The sequence below is a fragment of the Corythoichthys intestinalis genome, chromosome 13, assembly GCF_030265065.1.
Source record: "Corythoichthys intestinalis isolate RoL2023-P3 chromosome 13, ASM3026506v1, whole genome shotgun sequence".
Classification (NCBI taxonomy): Eukaryota; Metazoa; Chordata; class Actinopteri; order Syngnathiformes; family Syngnathidae; genus Corythoichthys; species Corythoichthys intestinalis.
In genome coordinates, this window is record NC_080407.1 from 41,714,721 (window position 1) to 41,731,420 (window position 16,700).

General features: G+C 41.7%; 1 protein-coding gene across 1 annotated transcript; it reads right to left on the reverse strand.

The window, feature by feature from the left end:
- Positions 1-1,308: 1,308 nt before the first annotated feature.
- On the reverse strand, positions 1,309-14,084 carry LOC130928930 (zinc finger protein 709-like). Its single transcript, XM_057855753.1, has 2 exons — positions 13,945-14,084; positions 1,309-4,010 (listed from the first exon to the last, which is right to left on the reverse strand). The coding sequence occupies exons 1-2, from the start codon at positions 14,069-14,071 to the stop codon at positions 1,315-1,317; spliced, it is 2,823 nt and encodes a 940-aa protein (XP_057711736.1). The 5' UTR covers positions 14,072-14,084; the 3' UTR covers positions 1,309-1,314.
- Between the last annotated feature and the right edge of the window lie 2,616 nt (positions 14,085-16,700).

Below are 16,700 nucleotides of genomic sequence, written 5' to 3' on the forward strand. Positions count from 1 at the left end.
TGATAGCTTGCTTCGGTGGCGGTGTTTTTAGCAGTGACAAAGGTTTTCAGGGTGTGTTTGTTTACTGTACCTGGACACTGCACGTTTTAATGTCGCTGCCTTGTCAGACTCATCCTTGAATGAATTTTCATGTTTTGTCTCGTAATAACGTTTGACACTTGTTCTCCCCGGGAGAGGCACGGGCCCGGGTGGAGCCGCCGCGGCCCCCGGGAGGCTGGCTCTTGCGGTGCGCACGAAAGGCTCGGGCGCGGGCCCGGGTGGAGCCGCGAGGAGCGAGCCTTTCCCCGGGGAGAGAAAGCCTCCCAATCGCTGTGCGCACGGAAGCCTCGGGCGAGAACCCGAGTGGAGCCGCCTCTCCCCGAGGAGGCTGGCTCTCGTGGTGCGCATGGAAGCCTCGGGCGCGGGCCCGGGTGGAGCCGCTAGGAGCGAGCCTTTCCCCGGGGAGAGAGAGGCTCGCTCTCGTGGTGCCCAAGGAAGGCGCGGGCGTGTGGGGCTAGAAGACTGATCTAGCCCCATACCAGCCCGGGTGGAGCCGCGGGTGCAGATCTTGGTGGGGGAATAACACTCTTAAATACAATCTTGATGAGATTGAATTGGCTGCAGTTACGACGTTGGGAACGCTGACTCTGGAATAAAACACGATATGACCAACATTGTGACAGCCGATGCCTACCAAAAATGACGTAATGTCAGAGGTTATAAACTCGCGCCAGCGGCCCTTCCCGCACAGAGAGCGCCAGTGGGCAATACGGGACAAGTCTGTGAAAGCGTCCAACCCGCTCCATTCTCGGGACATCTTTTTATACGTGAAAGCACTGACGTAAATCCCATGTCGCTTTACACAGGAATTCCCTTGGATGTGTGTGTGGCTTAAATAACAGGGCGCGCAACAGAAAATGTCTGAATTTCAGGTAAAAAGGCGCTTTTTTCTTGTTTTTTTGCCTTGCGCTCGCGTGTCACTGGTTAACCCTTCGCGTGCCAGTGCTGACACGCGTGTCATAGGTTGCCGACCCCTGATTTAGACTTTTTGTAATTTGGGTTCTACTTTTTCAAATACTAACTGTGAAAAGTGCAGTTCGAAAGAGGGAAAATATTGTATAAATAATGCCACTTAACTTGAGAGTTAAATCGGGTGAGCCAATACTTTTGGCAATAGTGTGGATCCACATTATACAAGGATTGTCAAAGCACTTTTGAAAGCACCAAAAGTGCCAATCCTCAACAAGATTTGAGGAAACTCTACAATTGACCTGCGTGCAAAATTTGATAAAGGCAGCATGGATAACAGGCAAAGGAGTCATTGCCCACTGCCTCTCACACCAACACACACACGTGTCTCTTAAACCGATCCTTGTGATCAAATCCTTGACCACAAACTGAGCAGGGAAAGGGTTTTTCACCAGTGTGGGTTCTTGTGTGCTTTTTCAAGTTGCATTTTTTATAGAATTTTTTACCACAAACTGAGCAGGAAAAAGGTTTTTCACCAGTGTGGGTTCTTGTGTGTATTTGTAAGGATTTCTTTTCAGTGAAACGGTGACCACAAACTGAGCAGGAAAAAGGTTTTTCACCAGTGTGGGTTCTTGTGTGGACTTTTAAGGTACCCTGATGGCTGAATCCTTGACCACAAACTGAGCAGGAAAAAGGTTTTTCACCAGTGTGGGTTCTTGTGTGGACTTCTAAGGTACTCTTGCGGCTGAATCCTTGACCACAAACTGAGCAGGAAAAAGGTTTTTCACCAGTGTGGGTTCTTGTGTGTTCTTTTAAGTGGTGAATTTGAGTGAATCTTTGACCACAAACTGAGCAGGAAAAAAGTTTTTCACCAGTGTGGGTTCTTGTGTGTATTTGTAAGGATTTCTTTTCAGTGAAACTGTGACCACAAACTGAGCAGGAAAAAGGTTTTTCACCAGTGTGGGTTCTTGTGTGTATTTGTAAGGATTTCTTTATAGTGAAACGGTGACCACAAACTGAGCAGGAAAAAGGTTTTTCACCAGTGTGGGTTCTTGTGTGTATTTGTAAGGATTTCTTTATAGTGAAACGGTGACCACAAACTGAGCAGGAAAAAGGTTTTTCACCAGTGTGGGTTCTTGTGTGGACTTTTAAGGTACCCTGATGGCTGAATCCTTGACCACAAACTGAGCAGGAAAAAGGTTTTTCACCAGTGTGGGTTCTTGTGTGGACTTCTAAGGTACTCTTGCGGCTGAATCCTTGACCACAAACTGAGCAGGAAAAAGGTTTTTCACCAGTGTGGGTTCTTGTGTGTTCTTTTAAGTGGTGAATTTGAGTGAATCTTTGACCACAAACTGAGCAGGAAAAAAGTTTTTCACCAGTGTGGGTTCTTGTGTGTATTTGTAAGGATTTCTTTTCAGTGAAACTGTGACCACAAACTGAGCAGGAAAAAGGTTTTTCACCAGTGTGGGTTCTTGTGTGTATTTGTAAGGATTTCTTTATAGTGAAACGGTGACCACAAACTGAGCAGGAAAAAGGTTTTTCACCAGTGTGGGTTCTTGTGTGTATTTGTAAGGATTTCTTTATAGTGAAACGGTGACCACAAACTGAGCAGGAAAAAGGTTTTTCACCAGTGTGGGTTCTTGTGTGGACTTTTAAGGTACCCTGGTGGCTGAATCCTTGACCAAAAACTGAGCAGGAAAAAGGTTTATCACCAGTGTGGGTTCTTGTGTGGACTTCTAAGGTACTCTTGCGGCTGAATCCTTGACCACAAACTGAGCAGGAAAAAGGTTTTTCACCAGTGTGGGTTCTTGTGTGTTCTTTTAAGTGGTGAATTCGAGCGAATCTTTGACCACAAACTGAGCAGGAAAAAGGTTTTTCACCAGTGTGGGTTCTTGTGTGTATTTGTAAGGATTTCTTTTCAGTGAAACGGTGACCACAAACTGAGCAGGAAAAAGGTTTTTCACCAGTGTGGGTTCTTGTGTGTATTTGTAAGGATTTCTTTATAGTGAAACGGTGACCACAAACTGAGCAGGAAAAAGGTTTTTCACCAGTGTGGGTTCTTGTGTGGACTTTTAAGGTACCCTGGTGGCTGAATCCTTGACCACAAACTGAGCAGGAAAAAGGTTTATCACCAGTGTGGGTTCTTGTGTGGACTTCTAAGGTACTCTTGCGGCTGAATCCTTGACCACAAACTGAGCAGGAAAAAGGTTTTTCACCAGTGTGGGTTCTTGTGTGTTCTTTTAAGTGGTGAATTCGAGCGAATCTTTGACCACAAACTGAGCAGGAAAAAGGTTTTTCGCCAGTGTGGGTTCTTGTGTGTACTTTTAAGTGCTGAATTTGAGCGAATCCTTGACCACAAACTGAGCAGGAAAAGGGTTTTTCACCAGTGTGGGTTCTTGTGTGTACTTTTAAGTTGTGAATTTGAGTGAATCCTTGACCACAAACTGAGCAGGAAAAAGGTTTTTCGCCAGTGTGGGTTCTTGTGTGTTCTTTTAAGTGGTGAATTCGAGTGAATCTTTGACCACAAACTGAGCAGGAAAAAGGTTTTTCACCAGTGTGGGTTCTTGTGTGTACTTTCAAGGCACTCTTATGACTGAATCTTTTTCCACAAACTGAGCAGACAAGAGGATTTTCATCAGTGTGGCTCCTCATATGCATACGGCAAGTATCGTTATTAGCAAAGGTTTTTCTATGGTGCGATTTCTTATGACCATCTTCTTTGTAAGGCGAGTGTGACGTGGTTCCATTTCTATCTGATGGTGCGATGAAAATGTGTGCTTGCAATCCTTCTGTTGAGCTGCTGCCTGGAGGCTCAGTCCCTCTACTGGCCTCACTCGGACCGTACTTGCTATTCAAGGGCTCACCACTTGACATGGTGATAACGTCCTTCTTTTTAACGTATGGCAGCTCTACCTCCTCCTTTTTGATTGGAGGTTGTACTTCTCTCTCTTGCTGTTGAGGTTGCTCTGGCTCTTCCCGTTTCATTTGCAGGTGCTCAACTTTCTCTTTTACGCCAGGAGACTCTGACTCCTGCCACTCAGGACCAAGATATTTGCTGACATCTGCAAGACACAAGAAGACCAATGATATATTTTATGGACCGTCTATGCAGCTGGTAGGCCATGAGGGTAGACTGGCTGAGAGAGCGAGAGTGTATATACGCGCACGTACCAGATGCATTCTGGGCTTTCATTCCCATGACAACGATGCACCGATTGGCTGTTAGTCATTGTGCATTGACATGCCCTCATCCTTAATGCGCAAGCAGTAATTTTTAAAATTTATTTATTCTATAATTTTTTTTTTTTAATGTTTAAAAAAAATAGCTGTTACAATTTAATCATGACGAGTATTATTTTTCAGATTAATACTTTTACCTGATTTAAATTTTTGTCTACTCTACCTTCCTCTGCTGAAAAGGACGTGACTCAAGAATGTCCCCAAATGAAGAATAAATAATAGATGAAATAAATAAATCCAGGGTTTCCCCTGGGATTCTTTGAAGCTTTGGTGGAGGGCTGCATCGGGCTCGGACAGCCTCACCATGTCGACCATGGCGAAATTGCGTCATATCCTGATAAATGAGATTAGTCCCCCCCCCACACATTTTCCCCCAAGAAGAACCATAATGACCATAAAGATCTATTTGAAATATTTCATTTGCCAGGCTAATGTCGTAGCTCTCAGAGACAGTAGATGTACGTAAATACCGCAGCTAATTACAGCTATGTCACCCTTTATAATACTTTTTTTCTCGTAGCCATAGTACAACTTACGTGCCGTAGTCCTTTTGTTTTTCCTTTTATTTGGCCCTAATTTGGAATGAGCTCGACGACAAACTAAAAGTGTTGAAATCCATCTCAAACTTTAAAACGATGCTAAAAAGCATTCTGATCAGTAAATATAAAAATTCCAACATATCGAGGTTATAAATTCTCCTCTTCAAGGGAATTATTTCTTTGAGTGTGTGTGTGTATTGTTATATTTTGTCAGTTATTGTATGAGGATACTATAATATGTGATAATTCACCCTTTCTGCTCTTATAATTTTTCTTATGATTGTCTTAATGTACGAAGGCTCCTGGTTATAAGCTTTGAGTAGCTTCTTAAGGAGACCTAACTCACACATGATCCTAGCTCAGCATTATTAGATGATGTACACTTTGTGAATATGAATGTGTGTGCGAATAAATTCAAATCAACAGCACTAAACTACCACAACAATAACAGTCCTTATGTTAAAGGACCCATTTCAAGGAGTAGGGGGAAATTCTAATACGCATGCAAAGAGTTACTAGTTTCGGTGAGAAGGTGAATACTTTTTTGCTGTTTGTTTGTGAACTACATTTCCACATAAACGAACATCGAGGTACCATTTAGCTTAGCAAGGAGAGGTAAGAGTCATTTTTCAACTGTCCAAGAGCATGTGAAACTAGGGGGAAAAAACACATTTATCAAGGTTTCGTCAGCCATGATTGCGTATCTGTCAACCGAAACAGCCTGATAGCACAGATATATAAATACGCTTGCCCCTCAGCTATAGACCCTACCCACCATCGTCATAAAACCACGTGCTCGCTGTATGGTTCCGCCCACTTGTCCGTCATTTTGACTCTGTATTAGCATTGTTTTCAATTGATGGCGGAATTTAAAATGCATTTCATGGAAGACCCGGTGCTTTCTGATGCCGCAAACTCACTGGATCTGTTGCATAAAAGGCGTTATGAGGAAAAGCTTCGTTCTATACAGTCGCCAGATCCATATTTGATGCCCAAATCGATGTTTTTCGACCCACTGTCTTCGCCCTGTCTGCCTGACATCTGCTACGCTGATATTTACAATTATCTTGTCCACACAAAATCAGCCTATTCCCACGAAAAACTTCAAGAGCTTGGAGGCTTATAAATACTTCATTGCTGGTTGGGTGAAACAGGTCCTCGTTCGGCAGGAATCTATCTTGTGCTTGGAAAGGTGAGTTACGAAATTTTCAATTCAAAATCTTTTGTTATTGCTAACATCCACTGTCAAGTCTAATGTATTTCATGTCGTTTGTCAATGGAGTTAAGGCTTTTAATTTTTATATGGTTTAGCGATAGCACTCTCACGACATACATACGTGTATGTTGTCGGCGATTAGCCTAGCAATGATCTTAATTGTGCTTATTTGTCAGCCCCGTAGACGAGGCCAGTTTCTTTCACTTGGTACCAGCTAAATATTATTAAAAAAAATAACGATGGTGGAAGAAAGGGAAGTCACAAACATCTTGAATTTGAAACTATGTCGTACTACGTCGTATGTTGTCGGCGATTAGCCTCGCAATGATCTTAATTGTGGTTATTTGTCAGCTCCGTAGACGAGGCCAGTTTCTTTCACTTGGTACCAGCTAAATATTATTCAAAAAATAACGATGGTGGAAGAAAGGGAAGTCACAAACATCTTGAATTTGAAACTATGTCGTACTACGTCGTATGTTGTCGGCAATTAGCCTCGCAATGATCTTAATTGTGGTTATTTGTCAGCCCAAAACCCCCTAAGTATATCTTAAATGCATCTTACCGGATATAAAATGACTACTACATAGTCTGTGGTGATTTTTTGGTGTCCAGTTTTCACGTCGAATTGCAGCCGTCCATTTCGCTCTCCTCTTTGGATCCCTCGGAATACGGTAAAACTTCAAGTCTCTCCTTCCATCTTCTCTGTTAGTGCAACCAACAGCCACACACGCCTTCACCATTTTGATTATTAATGTTAAGGAGCAGAAAAACACGCCGTAAATAGGAGAAATGTACGTAGCCGTGACAGGTTAACACTATGTTTTGACGGACAAGTGGGCGGTACCATTCAGGAGAGCGGAGCTGTGACGTCACGTGGGTAGGGTCTATTGGATGCGTTGTTGACGTTAGCGCGGAGGCGCTCTGAAAATAGAGCAAGGCACTATTTTGGGCCTCGCTTCTCGGCACAAATTAATTCAAACTTGCTGTTCCGTCCAAGACTGCCGTCCACGGCTCACTCTCGCCCAAAAGTCCGATCCAAAAGATTAATGCCCCGGATGGGTGGAAGAAGGAGAGGAGTAGGTGTTGGCTTACCCACTTAAAGTGCGTACGACAGTAGGCCTGTCGCGATAACAAATTTTAGTGTGCGATAATTATTCTCATAAATTATTGCGATATTATTGCGCCCCCCCCCCCCAATTTTTTAAAAACCAACTTACAATAACACAGTGCGAATACAGTATATATTAATAGATGAAGTACACCCATTTAAACCCGATAAATATTTACTCTTAAATTCAAATATACTTTTTAAGAAATCACAACTAAAAACAATAGACCATACCTCTTAAGTAAAAAACAATATTGATACCGCACAGAAACATAGAATAAATAAAATGTGTTAAAAAAAAAAAAAAAAATTGCACTTAACAACTTCAGCATTTAGGAAAATGAAAACTTTTCCCGTCATAGCTTCTGCAATGGTGTTCCATAGGGATGCAATGATACAGTTAAGTCATGGTTCGGTACGAATTTTGATACGAGGGACACGATTTTCGATCCGATTCAATACATTTTTTTTTTTTTTTTTTTTTGCTAACGAGGTAAAATTAAATTGCTATCATATAAACATGCATTTTAGTGCATAATATTTATGTGCTTACTTCTTACTGATATGAAAAAAATTTGTATAAAAGTGCTGAGAACAAGCTTTATTGTTTGTAAAGTGAGGCAGGGCGCACCGTTGATTGCTACAGCTCTCTTACTAGCTAGGTTTACTACATGAGCAAGACATCCTATTTATGGTCCGAATCCATCTGAGTCACATACTGAATTAACAATATTTGCAACATTATCTATAGTCACTGGTATGGATTGATTTGGCATTCTTAACCTCATGTGACAAATGACAGTTTAGAATTCATCGATGTAGTATATGGACTACAAGCCACCTACGTATCAAAATGAGCCCAGTATTAGACATAATACAAAACACGATGTTTACTCACTTCCTCTTAAGTCCAATGGTCCCACAGTAATAGGGCTTGTTTTGGCCAATATCCACCAGTGAATGGGAACCCTTTGGAACCCCAAAAAGGCTCCGATATTTGGATCGGATCGGACGCCGATATGGGCAAAAAAATTCGCAACGGTATCGGGACAGGGAAAAAATTCCGATCCACACTTCCCGTCCAGTTTTTTTTTGTTTTTTTTTAAAGTCCGGTCCGCACCGATTTACATAATCCATTCCAGTTTTTGCTTCGGTTTCCCTAAAATCCGGTCCGCATTTTACGGCACACCTTCAACACACTACATTTACACTACCGTCTCCCAATTTACTGAGAGACTTCATCGGTAAAAATGTCAGCTGTGTGGGATCATTTCACCTTTAAGGACGACAAAGAAGAAGAGGCAGAGTGCAACATATGCCACAATAGAGTCAAGCGTAGTGGTAAAGCTATAAGAAGTTTTAATACAACCAACCTAATCAAGCATGTAGCGACATACCACCACAAACAATATGAGGAGTATGTTAAGAAAACCGAACACAAAAAGAAAGGTCCTACGCAACTAACACTGGCAGAAACTTTTGCTATGCGTGACAAACTGGCACTCGACAGTCCCAAAGCCCAGGGAATAACAAGAGTCATTGCCGAAGAATTCATTCTGTATGACGAGCCATTATCTCACGTGAGTAAAGACGCGCCATCCAACAATTAGAACCACCGTACAACATGCCCAGCCGTCATTACATCCTTAGCGATTCGGCCGTGGAAGATTCGAGAACGATTCACAAATATCCAAATTCCGATTATTGAAATATGTCAAGTAAAGGGGAACTAATACACAGCGCGGTCTTTGGGACGCAATGCGGTCAGTTTCTCATTTACTTTCGGTACTTTCGGTGCAATGCGGTACGTTCGGGACCGCATTGCGTCCCGAAAGTAAACATAATGCTTGTCATAGACCCGGGTAATGCCAATGCTCAACTCACGGCTTTAGCTCAACTCATGCCGCTGGATAAAAAACACAAGAATACCTGACTGCTGCTGACACCCACTACAAACAACGTCAACGTCGTTTTACTGGAGATAATAGAAATCATATGGATATAGAACTAGATGCAAAACGACAGACTCGACTGTGTTAGCAACATTGAAGTAGGGAAAACCAGATGCGTTAGTAAACAGCCACCATCTTAAAGCAGGAGACTTCCCTAGTAGGCTGTTGTGAACCTTCCAAGCGAAGATAATTAACTTTTTTTATCTAAAATACTCCTAAATCGGCAAAATCCTGACTTGAATCCATCTTCAAAACAGTTTTAAAACTTTCACACGTCGAAAGAAGACAGAAGGGAAATTATGGAAGAACGGGAGCAATTTTAACAACTTTAACAGTTGATTCGTAAAATGAAATGAATTGAATGTAGTTTAAAGCTGCTGATACGGAATGGGGACTTGAGTATTTTATTTACTGTTTTAAAATGTTAACTTAATACTGAAATAGTTGTTTATTTAAACCTGAGAGGCATTTTATACAATTTTTGCAACTAATGCACGAAACATTAAAAGCATCTAATAGCTTGGGGGATTTGTGGGATTTTCCACTGAGGTTGTTGGTGTGTTTTGCTTTTTTAAGACTGTTTACAATATTATTTGCACGTTTTACTGACTGACTATGCCATTTCTGTTTGTTATTTATAATGTTTTGTTTGTCACTGGATAAACAGATCAGTTTCTTGTTACCAACCGTTGTGTGTTATACAAACTCACCTAATTCAGCTGGCTAGTTGTTATCAAGAGTACTAAAACCGTTTTCAACATGAGTCTGACAACTAAGTAAGGAGGCTAAATAACTTTAAACTTTAACACATGCTCAGATAGGTCGGTTTTGGCCAGTATCGGTATCGGAAGTGCAAAACAATATCGGTATCGGATCGGAAGTGCAAAAACCTGGATCGGGACATCCCTACCATTAACTGACCATATGTACGGTAATAATATGATCTGATAAATTCTTGAACTTACCAGAATCCAGGAGAAAACAAAACAGATATGACTTTTCTTTTAAAGGCTGCTGCATAACTTGATCGTTTCATCATGATGAATAAATGTTTCCTCCATGGATTGATGAAAATGAAAGTGAGAACCTAAGTCGGAAATCCGAGAGAGCTCATCGCTGTCAACACGACAGTAACAATAGGAACTAATGTTATCTGGGTTTCAGTTTCCCGAGGGACATATATTGTTGACGGACACAGGAAGTCTGTGTTACGTTTGTTATGGTCAGAGTTGCGGAGCTGCAATAAACATAGACTCAAATGAGTTCAAGAAACTAAATTCTGTGCTTTATGAAGAGTGAAAAAAGCAGAATTTAACACAGACGAAATCATTCAGCCGATCAGAGTGAAGTATTACCGAAACAAAATGGTGACGTCACGTACCGTAATGGTCGGCAACGGATCGCCGCATACATTTCTTCAACACAACATGGCCGTGTCAATTAAAAAAAAAAAAAAATCTGATTTATAATATATATATATATTTCTGTCTCCATCCATATACCAGTTTATAAAGCGAACCATGATTTTACAAGTTGATTTTGGGGGGGAAAAAAGTGCGTGTTATATTCGGGAAATTACAGTATTTTACAAATGCAATGCCTCAATGAATCTTGTTTTTTTTCTTATGTTCGGTTTTAAAAAGCTTTATTGGTGGATATTCTCAAGTTAAAGCGCCACACAGAAATTAATAAATTTAATTGTGTAAGCAGGATCTGTGTATTATTCATATTATTTAATTACAGGTGTTTTAGCTCATTTCAATTCATTTTATTTAAATAGACTTATTCATTTTATGATGTGTTTATATTTTACAAATGTGATGTAGTATTCATTTAGATTGTATATTTTATGTTGTATAACTTTAGTTCCTATGTGAAAATTAGTTCCTACTTGTTTTGTTGTGGTAGGAGGGTTTTGTATTGAACACGGGGCCGTGTTGGTTATTATTATAGCAGAGAAGACAGCAGTAAATCAACAAAGACAAGTCAACTGTGCCCTTATCTACCACTCAACAGATCTGATGGACTCAAAAAGTGTGTTACGATTGCATATTAGTTTGAAAAAAATCTGCCGTTCTTTTCGCGTGCGTCGTGTTGAGCCGTTTATGGGACGCGTCTAACCCGCGCCCGCACAGCGACTTGTGTGCATTGGCTGATTGACTTTAACGCCCGCGGTCCACTGTGTTCTCGCGGCGGCCACGTTGTCATGCCGTTGACGTTTCTGGGTTACTGTCCTACCGTGTTGGTCCTCATTATAGCAGAGAAGACGGAGTAAATATAATCTACACAAAGAAACTAACCCCATCGACTCACAGCCTAGAAAAGTAAGGGTTACATTACGTTAGAAACTCGTTCGGTACGCCTCCGTTCCGAACCGAAACGGTTCAATACAAATACATGTACCGTTACACCCTTAATCAGGGGTGGGCAAACTATTCCACAAAGGGCCGCTGTGGGTGCGGGTTTTTGCTGCAACCCATCAAAAGGACACCTTTTCACCAATCTGGTGTGTTTTAAGTGCAATCAGTTGATTGCAGTCAGGTGTTTCTTGTTTCCACTGAAACCTCATTGGTTAAAAGCTCTGTGCTGGATCAGTCGGAACAAAGACCAGGACCCACTGTGGCCCTCGAGGATCGGTTTGCCCACCCCTGCCCTTAATAATTTCTAATTTCACCTCATTTTGGTCACTCTAATGGCTGTAGTATCAATCTACACCTCACGTCAACACAGGCTGACAGGTTGTTATAATTTTGTCCACGAATGATCAACGAAGTGATACGAACTCTCATCCAATCTCATCTACGTGTCATCTCGGTTGTGCTGAATCAATTTTTGAAGATTCCATGCGTTGCTCTGGCTTGATTTCATAGTTTTACCCTCGTCAATACACTGCTAACATCAACCGGACCGGTGTTGCGCCGAAAAATAGCCGCCCCGCGTGAAACGTCCTCCCTGACTGGAACGCTTATTTATAACGCTTTATTGAGCGTTTATTTTATTTTAGTTTATTTATTTTATTATTGAGTGGCCACACGTCACTCGAACAGATTTTTCTTACCAATCGATGGACATGGAAACGATTTTCTTGTAATGTGAATATATATCATTTTACTCTGCTTGAACTAATAACTGTCATACCTGTGTGATTGTCATTGGGTATGGTCATGACAACCTGTAGACTAATACATTTCTGTTCAAAGATGGTTATGTGGCCCAGTCTACAATTTGTTACAAAAATACAATACTAGTATTTTGAAGAGCTGGGAATCTTTGGGCACCTAACGATTCGATTACGATTCAGAGGCTCCGATTCGATTATAAAACGATTATTGATGCACCCCCCTCCTTTTTTTTTTTGTTTTTTTTTTGTTTTGTTTTTTTAATGTTTTTGTACATTAGTTCCAAAATTGTTCAAAAATACTTTCAGGCTAAACCAAACTACTATTTCAGTATCAAGTTAACATATGGCAGTAAACAAATATACAAAAATAACAGTAAATAAAAAACTCCAGTCCTCATTCTGTATCAGCAGCTTTAAACTACATTCAATTAATTTAATGTTGTGAATCAACCGTTAAAGTTGTTAAAATTGCTCCCGTTATTCCATAATTTCCCTTTTGTCTTCTTTCGAAATGTGAAAGTTTTAAAACTATTTTAAAGATAGATTCAAGTCAATATTTTACCAATTTAGGAGTATTTTAGATAAAAAGTTAATTAGGTTTGCTTGGAAGGTTCGCTACAACAGCCTTGCAGGGAGGTGTACTGCTTTAAGATGGCGGCCGTTTACTAACGCCCCCATCTAGCTTTTTGTATGTGAGCTGCTAACGCTACCGAATCTATAATGCATCTAGTCCTATATAAATGATATCTACCATAACATTATGCTACTTTGTAGCAGCTTTTCGGCAGCAGTCAGGTATGTTGTTGTGTTTTTTTTCTCGTGGCATGAGTTGAGCTAGAGCCGTGAGTTGAGCATTGGCATTACCCGAGGGGCCGGGTAATGAGAAGCATGATGTTTAGCTACTCTCGCTCCGTTCCTCATTGACCGCGCGGCGCACTGAGTGTGTTGTACTTCCGCTTTACTTGGCATATTTCAATAATCGGAATTTGGATGTTTGTGAATCGTTCTCGAATCTTCCACGGCCGAATCGCGAATAATCTAAGAATCGGAAATTTTGCACACCTCTAGTATTTTGTGTAATTTATTTATTTAAAATTTATTTTACAGTCGTAAAGTCATTACTGTAATACATCCATGAAAACATTTGATGTTTTCAGCTCCATAAAGCGTTATAAATAGGCGTTCCCGTCAGGGGGGACATTTCACGCGGGGCGGCTATTTTCCGGCACAACACCGGAAGTGCGAGGCAGGCATTTTCCAAGATGGCCTATATTTCGCTCAGGAAACTTGTCTATGATTGTTTCAATAAAGGGACTCTGAAGCCACCGCGTTGCATTACCGTAATGCACATAATGCAAACAATAATCCAAATGAGGGGCGGCTAGCTTGACTTCTTTTTTACGAGTGGAGGCTGGCTTGACCGCAGTCAAAAACGGGTACATGCAGTTTATGCCGTTATATCGTCCGTATCAATATTGAGACTAAACCTACGCCCTTGTGATAAGGCATCTTTGAATAAACTTGGAGAAAAATTTAAGTATCTCGAGGCCGGGTCGAGTGTCCTCTTTTTTGGAAATCAAAATATGGTCACCCTAGCCAAATCAGGGTCTCAGAGCGGAACTTCAAGCCACCCAAGTGTTTGCCGCTATCAAATTTCGCCAATGGGGGATCAATAAAGGATTATCTTCAGGATTCAAAACTATAGACGTCCAACTCATTTAAAAGTTTAGGCCTAGCCTTGAATGCTCATCTTTAACTTCAAATTCAACACCATGGTGACAAAAATACATGAATAGTATTTCCCGAATCGGCGAACCAACCTGTTAGTCTGCGAAGAACAACTTTTACTTGCATATTGCAAGCAGTCGAGAGGTGAAGTCGTCGCTGATCCTTTGCGCCACAAAATTCCGCCTCGAACTTTGCGGCTGGCGTCCTTCTTGCACGCATTTCGAACACTTTAGAAAGCTCCAACTTGATGTTCAAGCGCCGGACCACGTTGTTTTGTGTTCGCAAGATAAGCTAAGCTAACTAAGCTGCGAAGCTTCAACGCACACAAAGACCACTGGACGATGGACAGACCAAAACTTTCGAATTGCTTCCAGTCGAGTAGTTCTGGACCTCCTGCGTCCCGAACTTAGTGTGTTAACTCCGCACAAAAAGCAACTTGTTGCTGAGCACGTTTTTCTTCGCACGGGCAACTGAGCGTGTTGCGACCAGATGGCGGTGCGCAAGTGGAGACACAGATGCAACGTGGCTCGTTCCGTGAGTAGCTCTGCTACTGCGCATGCGCCACTTACATCCAGTCGGTACTCACATTGGGTTACGAGACGCCTACTTAAAGGGGAAGTTGGGATTTTTTACATCAGGCTTAATCTTTGAGTTGGGGGGGGGGGGGGTTAATTAGTTAGTGGAGTTGATTGAAAAAAAAAATCCGTATAGTTTGTTAGTTTTTAACTATTTTCAAGGCTCCAGAGTGGCTAAATTAAAGGCCGAGTTATACTTCCGCGTCAGACCTGCACCGTCAACGAAGAGCCGAGTTACGACCCTACGCCTAGCCTGACGCGCGCCTCTCAAATTTTCTAACCTTCGCGTCGCGTAGACGTGTATGACATGGCAAAAACAGACTGTGATTGGTCCGCTCAGACTGTTGTTTCCGGTTTAGCGCCAAATCACCGCCATTGTAGAATAGAATCCAACATTATTTTCTACACGCAAAAATGGACCAAGCCGACGGTAGTATCATCGAAGAGCAAGTCTCGTCAAGACATTATTGTGATTGCCAAATGGCAAGGTCGGCAATTGAAAAAAAAAAAAAAATGGAAGAACCACCGAGACGTGTGTGTTCGGAATCGAGTGGCCACCAGAAGCGGTGACCCAGTCGGCCAAAAACTGCTGACTTTTTATCACTTTATGTCGTATTTTTGGTTGGTGCACTTCATCATTTATTGTGTACATATGTTTGCTGTGAGTCTGTGACTTATTTACGTGTCACACTTCAAGTATATGAAGAATCAAGCACAGATTTGGTGTCAAAAGAGTTGTTTTGATCTTTAATTTTCAATAACAGACAGTTCACACACGATACATCATCACTGATTGAGAGTGCCTCGGTGCTATTTATGATAACGTAAAATCAAGGCTCCCAACGCAGTTTGGGAAGTTCCATAGACGCCAGAAATCTGCTATGGCTTCCCACTGGCTGGTTGTAGGACACGGCAAACAAATCGGGCTGGAGGGCTTTGCAGACCTTGAACACAGTGCTCGACGCCAGTTTGAAGCCACCCGCCACAGCTAGCTCTCTCCACCCAAGTCTAAAACTCTCTGTGCGGCATCAAAAGTCGGCCAGACCGCCTCGAAACCGTCTTCTGCGTCGCCTGCCCCTCAAAATTTGTATGTTCAATATTTATTCAGTGTTGATGAGCAGAATATTTACTTTCAAGAGTTCCATCTTGCATTGTTTATTTTTTCTCCGACTAGGTGAAGTCAACAAGCATGCCCCAAAACCGTACAAACATAACGCCACATCCCTCTAGTGGCTTGGCGGTGAATTACAGAGCAACGCGTTCCCGCTCCGCAGAACTATCCAATGTCGAATGACGCCGTAGTCGCTGCGCCGTCACCGCAACGCAGGAGTATAACTCAGGCTTAACGCAAGTCAATGGCGTACCGCAAGCAACACGTCACTTCCGCTCATTAATATTCATGACATTAGCTACTGTTGCTAAGGAAGGACATACCACCGTTTTTCCCTAATAGGAAATTAATGGAAATCGTGTACAAATGAGATGTTTACAGAGCTAAACCCACCAATTCGCTCCGAAAATGATGTCCCTTGTGCCAAATTCACTGGCAAAGATGTGGAAGGACATAAAAATGTTCAGTTAAAGAGATGGCTTGAGTATCGAAGGCTGAAAAAGACGAAAAAACCGAGCCGACCTAAGCATAGCCTTAGCGTTTTTATCGACGCGACTGACAATGACATTCTCCTGTTTAAAAAAGCTATCCTTTACCACCAGCCCTGTCTTTCTTATCTATTATATCCTCTGGTTGTCCTACGTCTCTGAACGTTATTGGGGGTAATTTAGTTAGTTTTGTGTAGCGATCGCAAATGCTACTCAGTGACAGCCAAGGAACACTTTTAATTTTTCCACTGATAACAATTCTGAATTCTATAATTTATTTACACTTCCCACTTACTAAAGTTTTTTTTTTTCTTTTACAACAGAAAAGGTAACTGGCAGTCAAATACCATTTTAATTCTTTTCAGGTCATTCATTGTCAGACAGAAGCAGCATGCTACAACGTCACGCTAAAAAATAAGTTAAAAATATCAAAATGGCTTACCTCTTTGTCTTCTGAACGAACATGCCAACCCAACAAAATGTTTACTGCATATGAAATGTGAATGGCTTCTCCCAGGTTATCATTTTGACGCCATAGGGTGAGATCTTGCATGGAGCCCCAGATTGAGGGAGATTATCAGTGGTCTTGTATGTCTTCCATTTTCTAATAATTGCTCCCACAGCTGATTTCTTTACACCAAGCCTTTTACCTATTGCAGATTCAGTCTTCCCAG

Bases quoted from the DNA above. Each gene is read 5' to 3' on its own strand.
- LOC130928930 (XM_057855753.1), bottom strand. From the start codon at position 14,071: ATGCGTGCAAGAAGGACGCCAGCCGCAAAGTTCGAGGCGGAATTTTGT. The intron at 4,011-13,944 runs GTTGGTTCGCCG...TGTGTCTTGCAG, and splicing joins TGTTCTTCGCAGACTAACAG to ATGTCAGCAAATATCTTGGT.